The sequence below is a fragment of the Alexandromys fortis genome, unplaced genomic scaffold (assembly GCF_014885135.2).
Source record: "Alexandromys fortis isolate MF-2015 unplaced genomic scaffold, M_Fortis_MF-2015_v1.1 scaffold_43, whole genome shotgun sequence".
NCBI classification, from domain to species: domain Eukaryota; kingdom Metazoa; phylum Chordata; class Mammalia; order Rodentia; family Cricetidae; genus Alexandromys; species Alexandromys fortis.
The window spans coordinates 5,998,509-6,019,027 of NW_026067928.1; the positions used below are offsets into that span (position 1 = coordinate 5,998,509).

The 20,519-nt window shown below is 44.9% G+C and overlaps 1 protein-coding gene and 2 long non-coding RNA genes across 4 annotated transcripts in view; 2 read left to right on the forward strand and 1 right to left on the reverse strand.

Annotated features, from left to right (window-relative positions):
* The window catches only part of LOC126503159 (uncharacterized), a 1,076,305-nt gene that overhangs the window by 775,489 nt on the left and 280,297 nt on the right, over nt 1-20,519 (forward strand). The window lies entirely within an intron of this gene.
* On the forward strand, nt 1,405-15,333 carry Acod1 (aconitate decarboxylase 1). The gene is made up of 5 exons (XM_050144697.1): nt 1,405-6,498; nt 8,445-8,606; nt 9,278-9,367; nt 10,866-11,071; nt 11,747-15,333. Exons 1-5 carry the CDS (start codon nt 6,349-6,351, stop codon nt 12,738-12,740), a joined length of 1,602 nt encoding a protein of 533 aa, XP_050000654.1. The 5' UTR covers nt 1,405-6,348; the 3' UTR covers nt 12,741-15,333.
* Nucleotides 8,423-20,494, reverse strand: LOC126503160 (uncharacterized). Its single transcript, XR_007592188.1, has 3 exons — nt 20,372-20,494; nt 17,946-18,070; nt 8,423-8,558 (listed from the first exon to the last, which is right to left on the reverse strand). It is a non-coding gene; the product is annotated as an uncharacterized lncRNA (long non-coding RNA).

The following is a 20,519-nucleotide window of genomic DNA, read 5'->3' on the forward strand; positions in this document are numbered from 1 at the left end:
ACTGACCTATGAGAGAGCACTGTGATAACCTGGCTACACTTTGTGTTGCCAATGCAAGTAATTCCCGCAAATTTAGCTGAATGCACACCCTCGATTGTGCCTTGTTCCCCACTTCTCCTTTGTAAGTCTTTCATGCCTCTGGCTCAGAACAATGTATGTGTGTGAGAGACGTGGTGACCAGATCTAAGAACATTGGTTGAAAGCAGCAACAAAGCATTGAAACTTTGCCCCCACCCCCTGCCACACACACACACACACAATATGTTGGAAGCCACATACACATTGATACCCGATTGTGGCTTTGTGTGCTTTTCTCAGTCAGCAGGACTAGAGAAACAACTTTCTCCCCTGTGAGATTTCTGTAAAAGATCGGGTAAGACGAGTTCCTCATTCCTTTGTGTTACCGTATTTGCTGCTAGGCAGTTCAATAAAGAGGATGGTTTTTGTTCGGGATAACTCAGATTACAACTAGATGAGAACAGCAGAGATCAAAACTCTTCAGAAATCAGGCCCACTGTTAGGTAAATGACACAAGCATTAGTTTTTCTTCCTTTATGCACCCTGGCCACTCTTCTAGGAGGAAGCATTGTCCCCACCTCAGCAATGTGTTGCCTGTAAGAAATCACCCAGTGAATATTTCATAACAAGGTCTTAGAGCACAGTCTGTGGTTTCAGAGTTAGAAGAACCCTCTTCGCTAAAACTGCTCACATAAATCAGAGACCCAAATCCCCTTTCCAATCATTTTGTACTTTAGCTATCCTCTCATGCTGAGTGTTTAAGACAATAGAGGTAGTCAAGAATGAACTGTTTTGCTACTAAAACCAACAAAAAAAATCTAATAAGAGTTACGTTCAGGGACCTGGAAGGTATTGTTTCTTTCCTGCATACACCATCTGCTGGAGTGGATTAGGGTCTTCTATGTGTCTTCCTTTGGGAGCACAGGGAACGTTCTTCTAGTCCCCTTCCATTCCACAGGGTTCCAATTGCCAAAGACTCTATCTGGCCTTGTAGTGCAACCCTATTCTTACAATCTGGTCCAGGCTACCAGGGAGACTCCTAAACAAGTTCTGATGTTGGGAAAGGGGTGTCAAGTCCTCCCATATCAGTGCCCAATCCCAGTGCCACAAGAATGATATCCTCCTTGGTCCTGATGTCTGCTGCAAAGGAGCAGTCGAATGTGGGTTCCTGATGACTGCTGATGGAGAGAGAATTCATCTTCCCCAGAGATGAGCCTTCTAGATATTTACCCAAGATAAAGTACCGAGTGTTTGGCCCTAAAAACATACATACAAGCAACAATAAACAGACTCAGAAGGTTGTGCTGGTGCATTTATGCACATGTGTGTGTGTGCAACAATAATAACTGAAGAAAAGGAGGTCATAAATCTGAGAGAGAATGGGGAATGATGGGAGGGGTTCTAGGGAAAAGACAGACTTAAATTTTTACCTTAAGACTTTTTAATAAAAGTGGGTTATTAAGAGTTATGTCAATTTTAAAGAATGGATAAGAAGAAAATACTCAACATCTCCAAATGAAATAAAGCCATCATTCTGTCATAAAAGTCAATTCTGTGCTTTCTAGGATCAAAATAACAGTGGCCACAGCTACTTCTCATAGGCAGGCTGTTCATCTTTTGGTCCCCAAGTTCTTTCTTTACCCTGCAGGCAGCTGGACAGGCCCTCCTGGCCCAAGTTAGACACCTCAAGGGCCAGCAAACACATGGACATCCATAGCAACATCAGAGCCCAAGCTTGGGGCTCTGGTCTGTTCCTTAACATCTTTAAGACCAGTTGTCCCTCTGAATCAAGTGAAAAAGAAGTTTTAATTAGAGGCCCCTTCAGTCATCTGAAGAAGTCAAAGAACTATTGCTCAAAGTTCTGCTCTATCCCGTGTTGTCTGTAAGAAATCACCCAGTGAATATTTCATAACAAGGTCTTAGAGCACAGTCTGTGGTTTCAGAGTTAGGAGAACCCTCTTTGCTAAAACTGCTCACATAAATCAGAGACCCAAATCCCCTCTCCAATCATTTTATACTTTAGCTATCCTCTTATGCTGAGTGTTTAAGACAATAGAGGTAGTCAAGAATGAACTGTTTTGCTACTAAAACCAACAAAAAAAACTAATAAGAGTTACATTCAGGGACCTGGAAGCTATTGCTTCTTTCCTGCATATACTGTCTGCTGGAGTGGATTAGGGTCTTTATATGACTTCCTTTGGGAGCATAGGGAACGTTCTTCTTCCTTGACTTTCCTCTCTGCAGGATGCACCCTGGTTGGTTGGAGTCTAGTCTTGGGGTTCTTCGTGGCCTCTCTGATCAAAAGGATGGCTGATTTATGGATCTTTCAATAGGATCCCTTTGGCCCTGATTTCTAATTGATCTTGAAGGGCAAGAACCAACTATTTATTGCCTGTCATTTTAGTCCTTCTGTCTTCCTAGGCCTCCAGACTTTGCTAGCCAAATACCCAAAAAGGCAGCCTTTTAGTTTTAACTTTTGTGCAACATTTAAACAAAGCCAGGACAAAAAAAAAAATTGATTTCGTTAAGGTTCCGTTTCGTAAGCAGTTAAAAGATTGTGCATGAGGGGACCCTATCTCTTAGTTAGAAGGGAAGGTTGGGGAAAACATATTAATCTCCTAGAGAAGTTGACAGTAGAGGCACCAGAGAGATGTGTTCCGCATTGTTCTATCCAGGGGAAAGTGCCTTCATATAGAATCCCTTCTAGAATCACTGAAAAAGTCATTGACCAATTGATGGCACCCTGAGGAAACATCACTGAGCTCCAACTCCAATGCACCCATAGGCTCTGTCATCTGCTCACTGCTGCACAATAGTGCCCAGGGGAACTACAACACTCATCTCAAATGCATTTCCACAGAAAATATCAAACGGTGCCCTGAGCGTCACCAAATTCAAGTCAGCAAATTCCACCCAAGTCTATTATAAAAAAAAAAAAAAATCAACCAACACTTTAGATATGTGAAAAACTGAAGAAGAGCAACAAAAAATGTTGTAACCTCTTGGGAGTTTTTAGTTTGCCAGTTCTTGTTAGGGTTCCAGAACAAGTGGGGCAATCGACAATTCTGGTCCCTAACAAAGGCATGTGACAACCAGCAATCAAGAGGCCCACATGGCAAAGTCCTTGGTCAGGTGCCATTTGAAAAACAGGCAGAAGAAAACAAAATACAGCTCTCTGCCCTGAACACTCAGCAGGTAGTCAGGCCAAGGTTGGTCAGGATACCTTCTAGTAACACCCTGGTGTCCTTCCTGCTGGAAAACTTCAGTTTCTTCAGAAACTCACCTCGGCCCTTCATGGTGGACAGCAGATTTCCATGAAAGGAAACAAGACCTACATTCCTCGCAGGGAGATGGGCGGGCTCACCTCAGCAAGCCTGACCTCTGACCCTGTAGACCAGCAGCTGTGCTAATCACTCTGAAGTGATTTAAAGAGTCCGAGTTTTTGCGCTAAAGAACTACAGCGGAGTACAGACGCCCCCAACAGCAGGAGCATGGCCAAGTCCACCCCTCTTAGCGTCCCCAGAACGTCCTGTTGATTGCAATGATTCCTGTTGACTTTCCACAGGTTCCCCCATTTAATGTGTGTCGAATGCCCGCCTACACCAGTAGAGATGGCTAATTCTCCAGCCTCCGACTCTTGACTTGTTTATCCTCCAAAATTAAAGCCAATGGACAGCAAAGGGGAAGCTAGGAAACTTTTTTTTTTTTTTTGCCACGTTGGAACAATTCAGAGGGAAATTAAAAACTCAGGTAGAAAAGCAGATGCTCTGAGCTTCTTGTGGGGCAGCAGGATTCCAAAAGAGATTTGAAGTGAGTGCAACAGCTCTATGCTCTCAATAAGTTTCAGGTGCCTAGGCCGGAAGTTACAAATGTTATAGCCCTGAGCTCTCAGCAGGCTTCAGGGTGACAGCCAAAAGTCTGTTGGCAAGTATTACAGTTTGAAAGCTCTGGGGGGGGGCCTTTGGGGTGCTAGCCGACATCCATCCCTGGCAGAGCAGTTCTGCACAGTGGTTGCTGACGGGGTAACAGGAGAGGCGCTTCTCCTGTCTCTGGCAGGTCTAAAAGGCTGGAGCTGCAGGTTTCCACAGGTCTGGAGCTGTGTATCATGGAGGTTGATAAATTCCCTTCTGCAGTCAAAATGTGGAGCCTTGGGGGCCGAGGGAGGAATGAGTCTCCCAACCTCCAGCTGCAGGTAGAGTCCTAGAAACGGATCTGATCAAGTTCCCTGCCTGGGGCAGAAGCCCACAGTCTGGCCAATTTATCTCCTCTCCCGCAATCATTAGAGGCAGGCTTCTTCTCTGGAGAATGTCTAGGAGCCAAGTTTCTGGCCAGGTGTGGAGCCAGATGGGAGCAGGATTCCATCTTCAGGTTCCTGCATAGAGGAGGAGCATCTGGGGGCCGGGACACAGGTCAGAACCAGGGGAGTTCAGGAAGCCAGAATCCAGCCTGGCTGAGCACCTGGCTCCAAAGCCTTCCTCCTCTCTCGCCTCCAAGGAACAATCTGTGAAGGCTGGTTTTCCAGATTTCTCCTCTATCACCCTGACCAGGTGCCCCCCAAGTGACCAAATGTGTGTGCAAGAGAATTATAAAACATAGTAGGGCCAATTGGGAAAGAGCTGTCAAACCTAAGAGTTTGGAGAAGAACCCTGGGTCCAGCAAAAGTTCCCAATCAAGTCTCATGGTCCGTTTCCTGCCATTGCTCTTCCTGTGAGGGTGTGTACAGTTAGGGCTGATTGATTTGCTTATTTGGTACATGTGGGGGGAGGGTAATTTTTTATAATTTCCGTATTTACATTTTCCCACCCCTCCTCCCTCTCTCTTTCCAACTCTGGCCACAATTCTTCACAAACTCCCCACCTCCTCTTTTTTTTAATTATTGATACACACCGTGGCAGTTGAAATGAAAATGACCCCATAGGCGGTCATTTGGGAGGTCTTGTTAGAGTTGGGGTGGCTTTGCTGGAGGAAGTATGTCACTAGAGAGTGGCTTTGTGGTCTCAGAAGCTAAAGCCTGGCCAGTGCGTAACAGTCTCTTCCTGCTGCCTGCATATGCAGATGTAGACCACTCAGCTACCCCTCCAGCATCGTCGTATCTGCCTGCCATGCTTCCAACGTGAGGAACTGAACTGTAAGAGCCAATAAATGTTTTCCTTTACAAGAGATGCTGTGGTCATGGTGTCTCTACACAGCAATAAAGGGCTAACTAAGACATTCACACACACTAGTTAAATGATAGATAGATAGATAGATAGATAGATAGATAGATAGATAGATAGATAGATCACATATATTTATAAAAATTCTAATAAGTCCATTTAGGGTTGCTTAACTGTTCATGTTTTTAGGGTTGACTCCTTCTGATTGGATAATATCAGGGAGCTCATCCCTGGAGAAAAACCAATATCCCTTGTATCAGAAACCATTGACTGCCTATAGGTCTTCATTTGGGGAGAGTCTTATGGAATTTCCCCATCCATCACAGCATGAATGTCAACCGGTGCTATTCGTACACAGGTCTTATTTTGGCAAACATATTGTTGATATTTCACGGGTGCAGCTTACTTGCCTTGTCTAGAAAACACTATCTAGCAGCAGGCATCTTGGTCCTCTGACTCTTACAATACTTTCTCCTCTTTCACCATTGCCCCTGAGCTTTAGGTGTAGGGGTTTCATTGGGCACCGCACACTGGTTTATTCTTTGCATTTTGACTAGCTGTGGATCTCTGTAACAGTCTCCATGTGCTTCAAAGGGAAGCATCTTTGATGAGAGGTGAAAGCTATACAATCTGTGGATATAAGGGAAAGTATTTAGAACATAGCTAGAAGATACAGCATTTAGAAAAACAGCAGTAGAAGGTTCTCTTCTGGATTTGTGACCTCACTAGCCCACTGGTTAGAGACTACATTTGCAGTACCAGGCATGAATTCCCTTCAGTTAAACAGGGTCGAAGTCCAGTAAGACACATCCAGGATGTTTTCTTTTTTTCACATCTTTCCCAGACTGACTGCTGATAGTGAGCTGTGAATCTGCAGGCCACCATAAGGGGCCCCTCGCCCTTGGGGTTCTGGGGCCATTTCTACCTTCATCATAGTTGTGCCTGTTTCCTTATGATAAACTCCCAGGAGAGGGGTACCTAGTAAAGAGAGTGTGTGTTTGTCTACTATATGGTCTCTAGCACATATGGACAGTCCATTCCTTTTTAACTACACACACACATATGTACAATCATAAGATCCTGGCTACAATACAGCCTCCTGTGAGCTCAGTACATCATTACAAAAGAAGTTCAAGTGAGGTCATTTGGGAAGTGTTGAAATGGTGGAAATTCCATGGCTATAACAAAAGCAAAAGAGAAGAAAATAGAGGGAAGGGTTGAGTATAAAGGCACCCAGCTGGTACAGGCGCACAGCCAGCAGCAGCTCCTCCTGCAGTTCTCTCCTGAGCCAGAGCTCCCCCTCCAGAACGACATGATGCTCAAGGTATTGTTCCATGGCTGTAGCTTGCCTAGACTGCTTTCCTGGTTTGGTTCTTCCTCTCTCAATCAACTGGTCTTTACAGAGTTATCCACTCTGCTGCAGAAATGGCATTTTGACTTTCCTCAAAGTCTGGGCAACCTAATAAGCTGTATGTTAGTTCTCGTCTGTGTTTACGAATGAGAGACACGATCCCATTGCTTACTCCTAGCAAGGAAGTATGTGGTGGTAAGCTCACTGAATCTCAAGCTCTTGGTTTTATACGTGCCTTCTGTGTGATCCAAATAGATGGCCTCTCCAATTATCTGTCGGCTGTCGCATTCTCCTGGTCTCTGGGTAAGCTTGCTGAGTCAGAAGCCTCACTCGCCGGATTGGCAGTTTAGAGAGGAAGGCATCATGAGTTCACAAGAGCTCCTGGCACTGCTATTAACTGACCCCATGCTCTATTCTAATCTATAGGTTAGTCACAGCACTTCACTGAAAAGAAGTGCAAATGCCACTTTAAAGTCAAGCAAGCAGAGATGAAGTGTGACTCAGAGATCTGAGCAGCAGTGATCATTCCCCTGACGCTCTCACCCTTCAAGGTCAGGGAGGGTGGGTTGTTCTTTAGCTCACTGAGCACATCAGCACCATCAGGGGAGCCCACTGGTCTCAGGGTCGTAAGTGACATGAGCATGCTGTAGAACCCACACCTCTGCTGGTGCCCCTCACCTGCTGTTCAGCCATCCAGTGTTCAAGTGGTACTTGGAAATTAAGTCAGCAGAGTATTGAGTCAGTTGTTTTCCCTCTTCCTCCTCTCTTCTACATGGAAAAGATTTAGCAGAATGTTTACCAGTGTGAAAAGCAGGATTATGGTTTTCCTCTGCCCTAAGCAGGAACATCCATTGCAGCATCCTTTGCTCACCCAGCCATCCCCTCTCCTGCTTTATCCTACTCCAAGCTCCCTTCGTTTTCTGTCAAGGCCTTAAAGATGCTACAAATGCTCCATTCTTTTGAAAATGACTGCTTTCATCTGACTGGTAAATCTGAAGACTCTGAGAATGGGGTTAGGGCTGAAGCAGGAGGATTGTCAAAAGTTCAAGGCCAACCTGAGCTAGATAGTGAGTCCAGACTAGCTGCATAGAAAGAGCCTGCCTCAGAAAAAAAATAAAATAATGTAAAATAAAGTAAAACTAGTAAATAGAATAGCAAAAGCGGAAGATTTCCATGTAGGCACCGGTTCTGTTTCGGTGACTCTACTTTGACAGCGCGCCAGTAGAGAGACCGTAAACACTTTGGACTCCTTAATCTGATAAGTCCTCTAGCTACCATTTGTAATCAGTGAATGTTACGGTCAGAGACAGAAAGGAAGTTAGGCAACAGTGTGTTCTTCAGATGAGGAAGGGGAAAGTACTGGACAGTTTATTGCAAGAACTCCATGTTCGGCGTGCGGTGACATACCCTTCCAGCTGGAGATTCTGAGCTGTCTTCTGTGAGGGCATGTCGAAACACAGGTGTGACTTGTGCGTTGAAGGGTTTGACTGGAAAGGACTTGCAAAGTCCTCTACCCACCACTTAAGAAACAGATCATCCTGCCCTGGAGACTGTATCTGGTTTATGTGCAGAGGGAGACTTCCTTCCACATCCAGTGACCACAGAGCACAACGTCCTTCCACCGTCCCGCTCTGTCTAGGCTTCGCTTCATTGTCTTCCATCATCCTCTGTCATCGTCATCAGCTAAGCAGCCTGCGTTATCAGTGTGACTGGGCAAAGACCTTAATTATTGCATATTTCCACATCCTCGTGCCTCACGAATAAATGTCTAGTACACACCACTTTTCACAAAACAAACTCAATCACATCAACCAGGCCTCTTCTCCCAGAGCAAAACCTGACCTCAAGGTCTCTTTACAAAAGGAGTGAGTGGATTCAGAGTGGAGCGGAGTGTTGTTCTAACCTTCTTCTCTTTGAAGTCTGTCACAGAGAGCTTAGCCAGCCTGATTCACGGCTTGAAGGTGGACCACCTGACGGATGGTGTCATTCGGAGGAGCAAGAGGATGATTCTGGATTCTCTGGGTGTTGGTTTCCTGGGAACAGGCACAGAAGTGTTCCACAAAGTCACGCAATATAGTAAAGTAAGCAGTCCAAAGTTTTCTTTCAAGATGAAAAACAAGCATGTGCACAAGCATACTCCAGAGGTCTCTGCCTGTGTTCAGCTCACCCCACCCTTAGTCTGATTGCATTTGACATGTATAGCATTGTTCTGTGCATTTTTATGAGTCCCTCTGCTTCGTCCTATGATTTTTGAAGTCTGTTCCTACCCATTACTAATTCAGGCCCAGCACCACTCACTGGTCATGTCTCATAACTGTTTATTTGTATGACTAAAAATACTTTTCAACCCCAAAATCTTAGAAAACACTTAGCCATGGACAGCTTCTTCATGCAACTATTCTCCAGAGAAAAGTCTGTTCAAGTGCTCTGAGCAGAAAGCAGGTACCTCAGCGGGAAGCAGAGCAGCCACTCTCAATAGGGCTGACTTGCTGTAGACAGCTAATCTGCCCCCATCGCATCTCCCACCCCCAGTATCTACCCCAAGGCCAAGTAAGAGCAGATCCAGCCTCACCTGACTGGAGCTTCTAGACTGTGACTTGGGACTAAGCAGATTCATCTCATCTCCCTTACAAGCTAGGCTGCCCTCTTAAGGGTTCGGTGCAGCCTGATGCCAGGATGCCTCAAGGATGAAGGATAACTCTTGAGACGTCAACTCTGTATTGTTGCCTTAACTCCTTTGCTTCCGTTCCAGATGTACAGTTCCAATACCTCCAGCACCGTTTGGGGTCGACCAGACTTCAGGCTCCCACCCACATATGCTGCTTTTGTGAACGGCGTCGCTGTAAGGATGTTCACAAGCCTTTTCTATAATTAGACCATTGTAGCTTCAGAGGCAGGAATATTATTTACAATAATTTGAGGTTCAGAGATATTTGAGGCACAGCAATCTGGCATGCCCTGTCCTTTCTCCTCATGTTCATGTTTCCACAATAAAATGGAACTTTTCCAACAAATTAAAAATTAGAAAAAGTAGAAGGATCTAGATTTTAAAATACCAATAAGGTATTCTAATTCTGGACTTTGAATGGATATAGCAAAAATACATGATTCTATGCAATCCAGGATCCAGACATAATGCCTTCTTGATGCTTCTGTTGTGGGCCCCAGTATCTTTCTGTACAGTAATGTTCTCTTCACTTAGTCATTTGAGTATTTATTCAGGAAAAAAAAAAAAACAATGACCATACAGTGTCTCTATTTTCTCAATGAAAATTTAGAACCTCTCATCTAACATATAATTTTCATGCTATTTTCTGTGTGTCAGAGAAAGCCTACAAGATGTAATGAAGATATAAACATGTTGGTATTCAAGAGATATACTAACTAATTTGTGGGAACAGCAGTTCAGAGTAACAGAACGAAACCCACTGGCTTGGCAATAAGAAACACCTGCCACATCAGATAGACATAAATATCTAAGTGTAAATGAACTTCTGGTTAGTATTGACTGTTTCAGATATGGAAAAAATAAATAACTAGAATGAAAAGGGAAAAAAAACTTACGGCATAAAACAACCATTTGAAAATACAGCTTAACAGCTAATGTAGGTTTGAGAGCTCTTTGCTGTTCTTGCAACTCTGATAAAACTTTTAAATTACTTCATGACAGAGACATAAAAATATATGGCCCAATGTATAATAAATGATACGAAATTTTTAGTGTGACTTGTTTAAAGGGTGAATGGAGAAGGCCAGAGCATCTTTGTGAGGGAGGATGTAGATCTCGCCAGAGCTGTGGTTTCCAGGGCAGGACTCAGTATCCTCCAGGAAGTCACTGGCTCCTGTCCATGGCCCTGTCTTCCTCTGTCTTCCCACAGTGAGGTTAGGAATCACAGTGAGTTAGTTACCACTGGGCAGGGTAACTAACCCTTTACCCAGAGAGACTCCATTGGGAAAAACTAATTTTCCCTTTGCAAACAATGTCAAATGGTGTATCTTGTTTTACTTCTCTTTTTTAAATTCTAGTTGGTTAGGGTTTTGCGGTTTTTTTTTTATTTGCCTGTTTGTTTGCTAAGAGAGAGGGAGAAAGGGCATGGAGTTGGGTGGGTTGGGAAGTGGGGAGGACCTGGGAGGAGTTGGGAGAGGGGAAACCATGATCAAAATGTATTGTATGAATTTTTTCACTAAAAAATAATTATTTTTTTTTAAAAAATCACAGTCAGTTTGTGGGGTGTAATTTCAGATAATGGAGCCCCAAACCTCTCAAGGTCATTGCTAAATTAAACGCCAGAGCATTTAAGGGCATTTCTGAGGGGGTTTGTTTGTATCTGTTCATACAGGTTCACTCCATGGATTTTGATGACACATGGCACCCAGCCACCCACCCTTCCGGGGCAGTCCTGCCAGTCCTCACAGCTCTATCAGAAGCCCTGCCTCAGACTCCAAAATTTTCTGGCCTTGACCTGCTGCTGGCATTCAATGTTGGTGTTGAAGTACAAGGACGATTAATGCACTTCTCCAAGGAAGCCAAGGACATCCCAAAGAGGTATAGAGACAGTGCCCATCAAGGAGAGCCACACTGCCCTCTGTCTGTCAGTGACTGTGTAGAGCTGCCTGACTTAAAGGCTGGCTCTGTGACTCTTATCACCACTCCGAGAGAGACCATTTTCAGACATATAGCATGCACTATGTCTATACAGAAAGATATGATTCGTAAATGATTGTGAAAACTTCCCCTGGGCTTGTAAAACCAAGCTAGCTACTAAGACCATGGGATAACTTAAAGGTCTGCCACTCCAAGGTGAGAGAGGGTTTCCTGGTCAGTCTGAGGTTGGTTTCTCTGTGTTCTGCATCCAAACTGAGGGATGTCTTCAGCAATAGGATCTTACAATATGGTGACAATTGGCAATCAAGAGCAATAGCAGTAGCTTGCATTGTTTTGGGTCCCTTCGTGTTATTAAGTGAAAACCTCAGTGACAAGCAAGGGATACCTCCCTATGAGTTGTTGGTCAGAGGATCCACATATGAAAGATAATATTCAGTATTTAGCTTTCTGGGTCTGGGCTACCTCACTCAATTTAATATTCTCTACTTCCATCCATTTACCTACAGATTTCATGATTTTGTTTCTCTTTACAGCTGAGTAATACTCCATTTTCTATATGTACCACATTTTCCTTATCCAACCACCATCAGGTGAATTTCTTGCTTTGCCTTTCAGGTTCCATCCTCCCTCTGTGGTGGGGACTTTGGGAAGTGCCGCTGCCGCATCCAAATATTTAGGACTCAGCTTGACAAAGTGTCGAGAGGCCCTAGCTATTGCTGTTTCTCATGCTGGGGCACCCATAGCAAATGCTGCCACTCAGACCAAGCCCCTTCACATCGGTAATGCAGCCAAGCATGGGATGGAAGCCACATTTCTAGCGATGCTGGGTCTCCAAGGAAACAAGCGCATCTTTGACCTGGGGTCAGGGTTTGGGGCCTTCTATACCAACTACTCCCCCAAAGACCTTCCAAGCCTGGATTCTCACATCTGGCTGCTGGATGAGCAGGACGTGGCCTTCAAGAGCTTCCCAGCACATTTGGCTACGCACTGGGTGGCAGACGCAGCTGCAGCTGTGAGAAAGCACCTGGTTATTCCGGAAGGAGTCCTGCTTCCTACTGACCACATCGAGAGGATTGTGCTCAGGATCCCCGATGTCCAGTATGTAAACAGGCCCTTCCCAGACTCAGAGCATGAAGCTCGCCATTCCTTCCAGTACGTGGCCTGTGCCATGCTGCTCGATGGTAGCGTCATGGTTCCGTCCTTCTGCAGTGAGCAGATCAACAGGCCACAGGTGAGAGAGTTGCTCCAAAAAGTGGTTTTGGAACACCCTTCTGACAACCTGCCAAGCTTTAACACACTGTACTGTGAGATAAGCGTCACCCTGAAGGACGGAACCACCTTCACCGAGCGCTCCGATACCTTCTACGGTCACTGGAGGAAACCACTGAGCCAAGAGGACCTGCAGAAGAAGTTTCGAGACAATGCCTCCAGGATGCTGTCCAAGGACACGGTGGAGAGCCTTATAAAGGTGGTAGAAAGCCTCGAGGACCTGGACGACTGTTCCGTGTTGACCTCGCTTCTCAAAGGACCCTCTGTCCAAGAGGAGGACTCAAAACTATCCCACATGTTTTCCTTCCCTCACACAATGTCTAGGCTTACCAATGTCTGAACAGCTTTGCACCAGAGGAGATTCCGTTGTTTGCTCTGCTGCTCCATCCGCCCAGCAATGAACAGAGCAGAGTAGAGATACGAACAGAGATATGTGTCTTTGGAAGGAGTCTTGAGAGACCATTTCCACTACCTTCCAGATAACATTCAAGAAACAAACAACACAAGATCGTATGTGTATTCACAAGGGTAAAGTCTGAGTCCCCTGCCATCTGCTTATTATTTCTCCTGAGTAATTATCTGTTAACTCTGGGAACTTTCCAGATGTGGAGGGAATTGAACTGGCATGCTGCTGGCTGCAGGTGGAGCAAGCTCTCTGGTCTGGGCCACCGCCTGCCCAGAGGATAGATACTGCCAAACCTTTCCTGTGATGACTGGTTTGAGTGATCAGCAGGTCTAATATTGCCTCTTTTTCTTTCCACGTGCAGTCCTGAGTTTGTAAGCCAAGAATTCCTCTGCTTCAACCCTCTACTAAAGAGATAAAGACAGTCTGATATGGGGCAGGGAAGTAGTCTGACTTAGGACCCCCAGTTTCACTCTGTTAGCTCCGAACATTATTTTGAGAAAATTTGACAGGAAAAAGTCAGAGATACAATAAAAATGAAAAGGGGAAAGACGTTGATGTGTGAGTAATGAAAATATTAACTATACAACATAGAGATGCCACATTAGCAATCATGGTGAGTGTGCTCTGAATTCCAGGTGTTCAAAGAAAGAATGGGGCTCTTAGCTTCAGATTTTGACTTGCAAGCATCTATGTGGAAATGTGTTAGGTAGCTGAGAACTTCAGCAGAATACATCATTCCCCAGTTCATAGGAGGAGAAAAACATAATTGGAAAAAATGAGACTCATTTCCCTCCTGTTTGCGCTTATACTTAACATGGTCTCCTTTCTACCCACTTTTCCACAAAAGCTCAGTTATCACGGGGAGTGGGCAGTGGGCCAAATGTTGGCTACAGCCAATGAGACAAAACTGGCGGAGAAAAATAAAAGATGTGGGGGAACTGCAGCAGGTCCACCTTACCCCTCACCTTCAGAATCCAACGGCCATGTCACAATCCAGCCTCCCTAGCTGCATCATCAGCACCATCCTAGCTCCTGGCTCCTCAATGCCACGCTCGCTTGCAAGCCCCAGAAGCCACTAGGTAGGAGCTGGGCTGCAGCAGAGCAACATCCCAATCCACTTCTGACAGCTGCCTCTGCAGCTGTGCCGGGGCTCGCCCCCTCGCAGTGGCTGGGCCTGCAGGGCAGAACCTCTGCCTAGCTACAGACAGCAAAGCTCTCTGAGTTCCCCCTTCTGTTTAAGAAGTGTCAGGTAAGCCCAGCAGAACCTATAGAGCCTGCCATTTTCTCTTCTGATGATAGAGGGCGCCAGAGAACCATAAACTAGTTTTCAATAACGGCATGGGTTGGGAAGGATAATCATTAAAAGAAACAGCAAAGGAAATAAATGGATTCTCTTCTTTGTAGGACTAGTAGATGGTAACTTCCACGAAACTTATTTCCAAAAAGATGTCAATATTGATATACGATAATTTTCTACAATAAAATTTTGAACTGCTCAAGTTCCAAAGCTGTAACTTGAAATATTTTTAACAAAGAATACTGAGTAGGCAGCTCTGTTTCATCCACACCAGAACAGGAGGGCAAAGAATGTCTTGGGATTCTTGTAACCTTCTGTCGTGATATAGCCCAGACTGTCACTAAGGGTTGTGAGAAAGTCGTGTTGACCAGGATAGAAGCTGAGCTCCATATCTGTACGCTGTCTCGCAGTGCAGAAATTCCAGATTCCTTATACATAGCCTCATTTTCTCATATGACGACAGGAAAGAAATAATAACAAATGGATTTACGTTGCATTTTGTTTTGCTTGTCTAGAACAAGCTGTGTTTCTTCTATACACAAGATATCTGAAAGAAATTTGATCTTTTATTATTAAAGAATAAGATCTGAAATCTCCAGGAACACCTGCTTCTATTACTGGATCATTAAATTATTAGCCCCGTCTTCCAGTGCATATTCGCAGTGATCTTACGTTTCCAGTGTTTAGTAACACCCTGAATCTACATCCAAGCGGACGTCTAACTGAGAGGAATGCGGTACACCTGGAAGACTACTGCCTCTGGCCTTTGGCCTAGCGGGATGCTTACAGGGCCGAACACTATGTCAGAGGTCCAGATTAGAAAAGAGATGCCCACGTGACAACCTTAGCAAGCAGAAGGAAGAGCTTGTGTCAATGAACATTGTTAGTAAAAGCAGGATAAAAATTCTGAGTTAAGGAAATGCATCTGGTCAGTTTCTGAGCATTGGATGTAAGGTCTGTCTCCATCTCTGCCGGATGATGTCATACTCAGAATGTGCTCATGTCTCCCAGCCAGCGTTCCCTGGGTTGGTCGCAGGGTACGACTGTATAGTAAATATTATCTCTGTCAAAACCTTGTCACTAACAGACTTCAGTGAATGGTTTGTGCTCGTCATTTTCTTTGATATGGGTAGTTAAGATGGGGTGCTGCTTAGTGGTAAATCTCTTAAGTTCAGGAAAGCTGTGTGGTGGACTTTCAGAACCAGTATGTGTATTGAAACCCAATTTTAAGTAAAATTTAATAGATTATACCAGTGAATTTTGTCTGAAGATATATCTACAAATTTGACTTAAAATCTAGTTGGCTTTCATTACTGAATCATAACCAGGACAGCATTCCATCCGAAATAGATTTAATGGCATGGCACAAAGATTAGCTTTTGTAAGGTAACTTGGGTAAAAGAAAACAGAAATCCCAAAAGTGGGTTGGGTAACATCAGGTTACTTCGTAAGAGTTCAAGCAGAGGATGTAGTGATTACTATGTTGCTATGACAATATAACTAACAAAATCAGCTAAGGAAGGAGGTTTAGGGTGACTCAGGTTTGAGGTTATCATCCCTGATGGTGTTGTGCCCAGTAGGTAGGGACCCCAAAAGACCACCAGGGTGAATGACTCACCAAAATGCAAAAGCAAGGTTTAATTATGTGAGAATTACAAGCTAGCAGGGACCTGTCAGTGCAGCAGTAGCAAGAGAAGGTATTCTGCCCTTCTAGAGGGCATCATTTTAAGGCAAAAGCCAGGAAAGTTACATTAGCAGGGTGTGGGGTGACGGGTTCAATACTGGTTGACTCGTTCCTAGGGACTTTTCAGACATTTTATTTTCAAACCTCACCTGTTGCTTGTCAAGTTTTCTTATTGGCTGACCTTCAGGTGAGGACATTCTGTGGTTACCTGTACTTTCCAGATGGCTACCCTGTTACTTTTGCCCCTACCTGTTTCTGAGGACTGGAATGTCTTACAGGAAATAGCTTACACAAGACACAAGATGGAGGCAGAGGACAAAATGGGTGGGTCTTCTGTCTGGAGACACTCTCAAGACTTGGTTTATGTAAACATTCTTTACCTCAAGATTTGTAAGTTTATTGGATATGGTTAAAAATCTATAAAAATCTATGAGATAAGTTAATTTAAAACTAGGAACACTGGGAGTTGATAGCTAAAATCTATGCATGAGTAATTTGAAAGGCATCGTGTCATGGTGTTATTCCATCTTGGGGCATAAGCAACACATGGGTTGCCACCATCTTTAGGCAGTCACATGACTGGCAGCCATCTATGCTAGGATTGGAGGTAAATATCATGTGATTTTACACCACTGTCCTGATTAAAGTTGACCATGTAGGGTGGGCCTTCTAAGTAGGCAACAATGTATCTGCATGATTGTTATGATATGGTGAGAGGAACCTTGGCAGGCTGGATCCAGGAAGCCCCATGTCGGGTGAGAGACAGACACTCCATGTAGACCACACTCACGTGGAGAATTTTATTGGGGGGTAAGGGAGCATCGGGAGAGAGAAGGAATTAAGATTCACACCAGGCACCTCCTTGAAACAGGCATACTTACTCATTGCCAGTGAGCCTGGAATAACCCCTTGTTGCCTGTCCAAAAGCCTGGAACTTGAGACTATAGACCAGTACAAGACTTGAGGGAAGCGAACAAGAGGGTCGAATCCATTTATCCAACTGTTCCAAATCCCTACACCTTCCAAAGCTTATTACCACTAAAGCATAAACTTTACACTGTGCTGGACTTCAAAGATGCATTCTTCTCTATCTCTCCCTCTGTTAAAATTAAGTCAGGCCATCTTTGCATCTGACCCTAAACTGGGGATATCAGTACAACTAGCCTGGACCAAACTGTCTCAAGGGTTCGGAAGCTCTGCCACCATCTTCCGTGAAGCACTCAAGCAGGATTTAAATCTCTTCCACAGTGAGTACCCTGAGATAACCTTACTTCAATATGAAGATGATTTGTTATTGGCTGCTAAGGATGAGGAGGACTATCTGTGAGCCACCAAAGGCCTTGAGGAAACCCTAGCCCAGTCAAGCTATATAGTTTGTGAAATGAAAGTCCAAATTCACTCACCCTCAGTTACTGACTTGGGATACGAACTGAGAGAAGGGAAAAGACTGTTGTCCCAGGTCCACATAGCAGCCATATTGCAGGTCCCAAGCCCAACCTCCAAGAAACGAGTTGGGGAATTTCTCGGAACTGGTGGATGTTACCATCTTTGGACACCCGCGTTGGCTGAAATCCCAAACCCTGTACTCTGCTACAGCCAGGGTCAATGCCCCTTTGGAGTGGACTGAGGAACATGAACAGGCCTTTAAGAACTTAAAAGAGGCCCTGGTACAGCCCCTGTTTTAACTCTCCCTGATAGCTCCAAGCCCTTTCATCGGTATGTCCATGAAAGAAAGGGCATTGCCAAGGGGGTCCTGACTCAGGCCCTGGGTCCCTAGGAAAGGTTGATAGCTTAAGTCTCTTTGAAAAGAGACTGGATCCTGAGCATCTGGAAGGTCCCCTTATTTAAGAGCCAGCACAGTCACTGTGATTCTCATAAAAGAAGCTGAAAAGCTCACGTTCAAACAGATGCTAACTGTAACAGCTCCACAGGCCATGGAAGCCCTGCTGAAAGATGCCACCAACAGGTGGATGTCTAAAGCCTGTCTGGCCTAGAACCAAGCCCTTCTTTTAGATAAGGACAGACTGACTTTTGATAAATCCTTAGCCATTAATCCTGCCACCCCGGTGCTCGATGGCAACCCTTAGAAACTTAGCTGCCTGGTGATGCTGTATGTCATCTGGGGTAAGTGACCTGACCAGGCAGACATTCCTCTTACCAGAAATACAGATCTCCATAGTGATGGCAGCAGCTTCATTCAGGAGGGAACCAGGTCTGCAGAGCTGGCAGTGATCACAGGCCAGAAGGAGGTCATTTGGGCACAAGCCTTGCCCAGCGGTGCATCTGCCCAGAAAGCAGAAATAATTGCTCTGGCGCAGGCTTTAAGATGGACGGAAGGGGAAAAAATGAACATCTACACAGACAGCCATGTGCTTTTGCCACATGTTCATGAGCAGATATATGAACAGAGTGGCTTACTCACCTCAGAGGGAAAGACTATTAAAAATAAATATTAAGTTGTCCAGTTGCTAGAGGCCATCTGGCTACCAACTGAACTATCCATTATTCCCTGACCAGGACAGCAAAAAAAAAAAAAAAAAAAAAAAAGCCCCCAAACTCAGAGTAACAACCATGCAGCTCTAGCTGTCAAAGAAGCTGTTCTTGGGAGCCCAGACCCCAGATTGTCCTAGAACCACTGCTGAGCCTCCACTCTGTCTTGATGAAGATGCTCTTGAGTATGACCCAGAAGAGATGAAAGCCACACTCTGACTTGGGGGCTTGAGGAGTCCTAATGGATGCTGGGGAGCTTGCCTGATGGAAGAATCTGGCTACTAGCCTTGCGTCACCTAAGATCTAAGGACTCGTCTCCCCTCATGTCTACCTGGACACCGAGAAAAACTTCAGAGCATTTCAGACCACTGCCTGACCTGTGCCCAAGTAAATGCGAAGAAGGACATGCTTCCCCCAGGCTGACAAAGTCAAGGTATAGTACCCAGGGAAATGTGGGAAATGAACTTCACTGAGTCAAGCCAGGACTGCTGGAGTTTGTTGATACATCACGGGCTGGTTAGAGGCCTTTCTGTCCCAAATGTAAATGGCCAAGATGGTACCTATGAAATTAGTAGAAATTATTCCCGTATTTGGCCTCTCGTATCTCTGGGGTCCAACAATGGCTTGGCCTTCACTGCCAAGTTATCGCATGGCTCTCCAAGGCTCTTAAATATAAATTGGAAACTTCGTTGTATGTATCATCCTGGGAGAGGTAGAGAGGATGAAAAGAACATCACAGGAGATTTTAAACTAAATCTTCTCTTGAAACTGGTGGTAACATGGCTGACCTCTTGCCTTACGCCCTTCTCAGAGTCCGATGTACCCCAGACAGAGACAAGTTGACCACATATGAAATAGTCCCCCTGCTGTGACCCCTCGGGTATGTGCCTAGGTGCCGTACTGTTATCAGATTGCCCCACTCCAATCTCGGAGTCCTTAAAAGGATTGAGGATTGCAATCAGCTTTCGATAAGATTCTCAGGTCCAGGCGGCTCAGCATATTGGGCACCGCCCACCTGATCACACTTTCCAAACCGGAAATGCTGTTGTTTTTTTGTCCACTGCTTCAAAACTACCAGCTTGAATCTAAATGGAAAGGACCTTACTTTGTGCTTTCCAGATGCCTACTGCTATCAAAACTGCTGATATTTCTGCCTGAGTTTATCGCTCACACCTCAAGATTGTCACCTGAGAAACCCACGGAAGAAGAGCCCAACCTCCAGAGGTGGAAAGTGACTGAAAAAGGACCGTTAAAAACCAAACTTTCCAAGGTTTGACTGTCTAACTCAACTTTGTGCAAAATGTTAACGAGAAAACTCCTGTGTGAGAAGAGATCCCTCGATTCCTGGGCTTTAAAAAAGATATTTGTATGGAATAGGAGCTTCTTATGAAAAATACGCAAGGATAACAGGGGACAAAATAGCACATCCCCCACTAATGTTCTAAAAGCTGTGGCTGGTGTTCCCATTGATAATGTCTTTTTCCTCCAGTATCTGTTTGACTGGCCCTTTGGGCTAAGATGGCCCTCTGCCTTCATTGGCCCTCTGATACTATATCCACTTGTTATCCCAATGGGGCCCTGTGCCCTCCAACGTCTCACTAACCTGATCACCTGTCAGATAAAACAGTTCTAGAATCATTGCTGCTCGAAGTCATTCTTATTCTCGCCATTGGGATTAAGAGTGTATACAAGCACCATAAACCTGAGGAGATCATTCCGTTTTCGTTAACAAAATTTCCTTGGCTCCTGCTTTAAAATGTGGTTGGAAAATTAGTGCATCAAGGTTCCGTGTTCCATAGAACCCTTCCGCAACTTGGAGCCCCTTCGGAAAATAATGATTCATTGTGTTCATCGAATTATAAATGAGAGAGTAAAGATTAGCATGGACTTCACAAATTTGCCTGGCTAGTCGTCATCCTGAAGCAAAAGTCAGATAAAATCAGTCTGAGAACTTCTAGGAAGTAGTATCTCCCTCCAACCCTAGTCATAATGGCATCCTGCTCTTTCAGTCATTGCGAAACTTTGTCTCCTAAACTTCACAGACTTGGGTTTTTCTTTTGGAAACTCTATCAGCAAGGATGAAACATCTCCAACCTTTGACAGGCGCCTCTCCGAGAATGAGCCTCACACCACAACGCTGCTTGGAGTGAGGTTTGTATTGCCAACCCCAAGCTTCTTCCGGGAGGACAAAGCATTTGCCTTGGCTTCCGGCGCACGCGCGGTGGCGCCGAGGTGCTCCGGC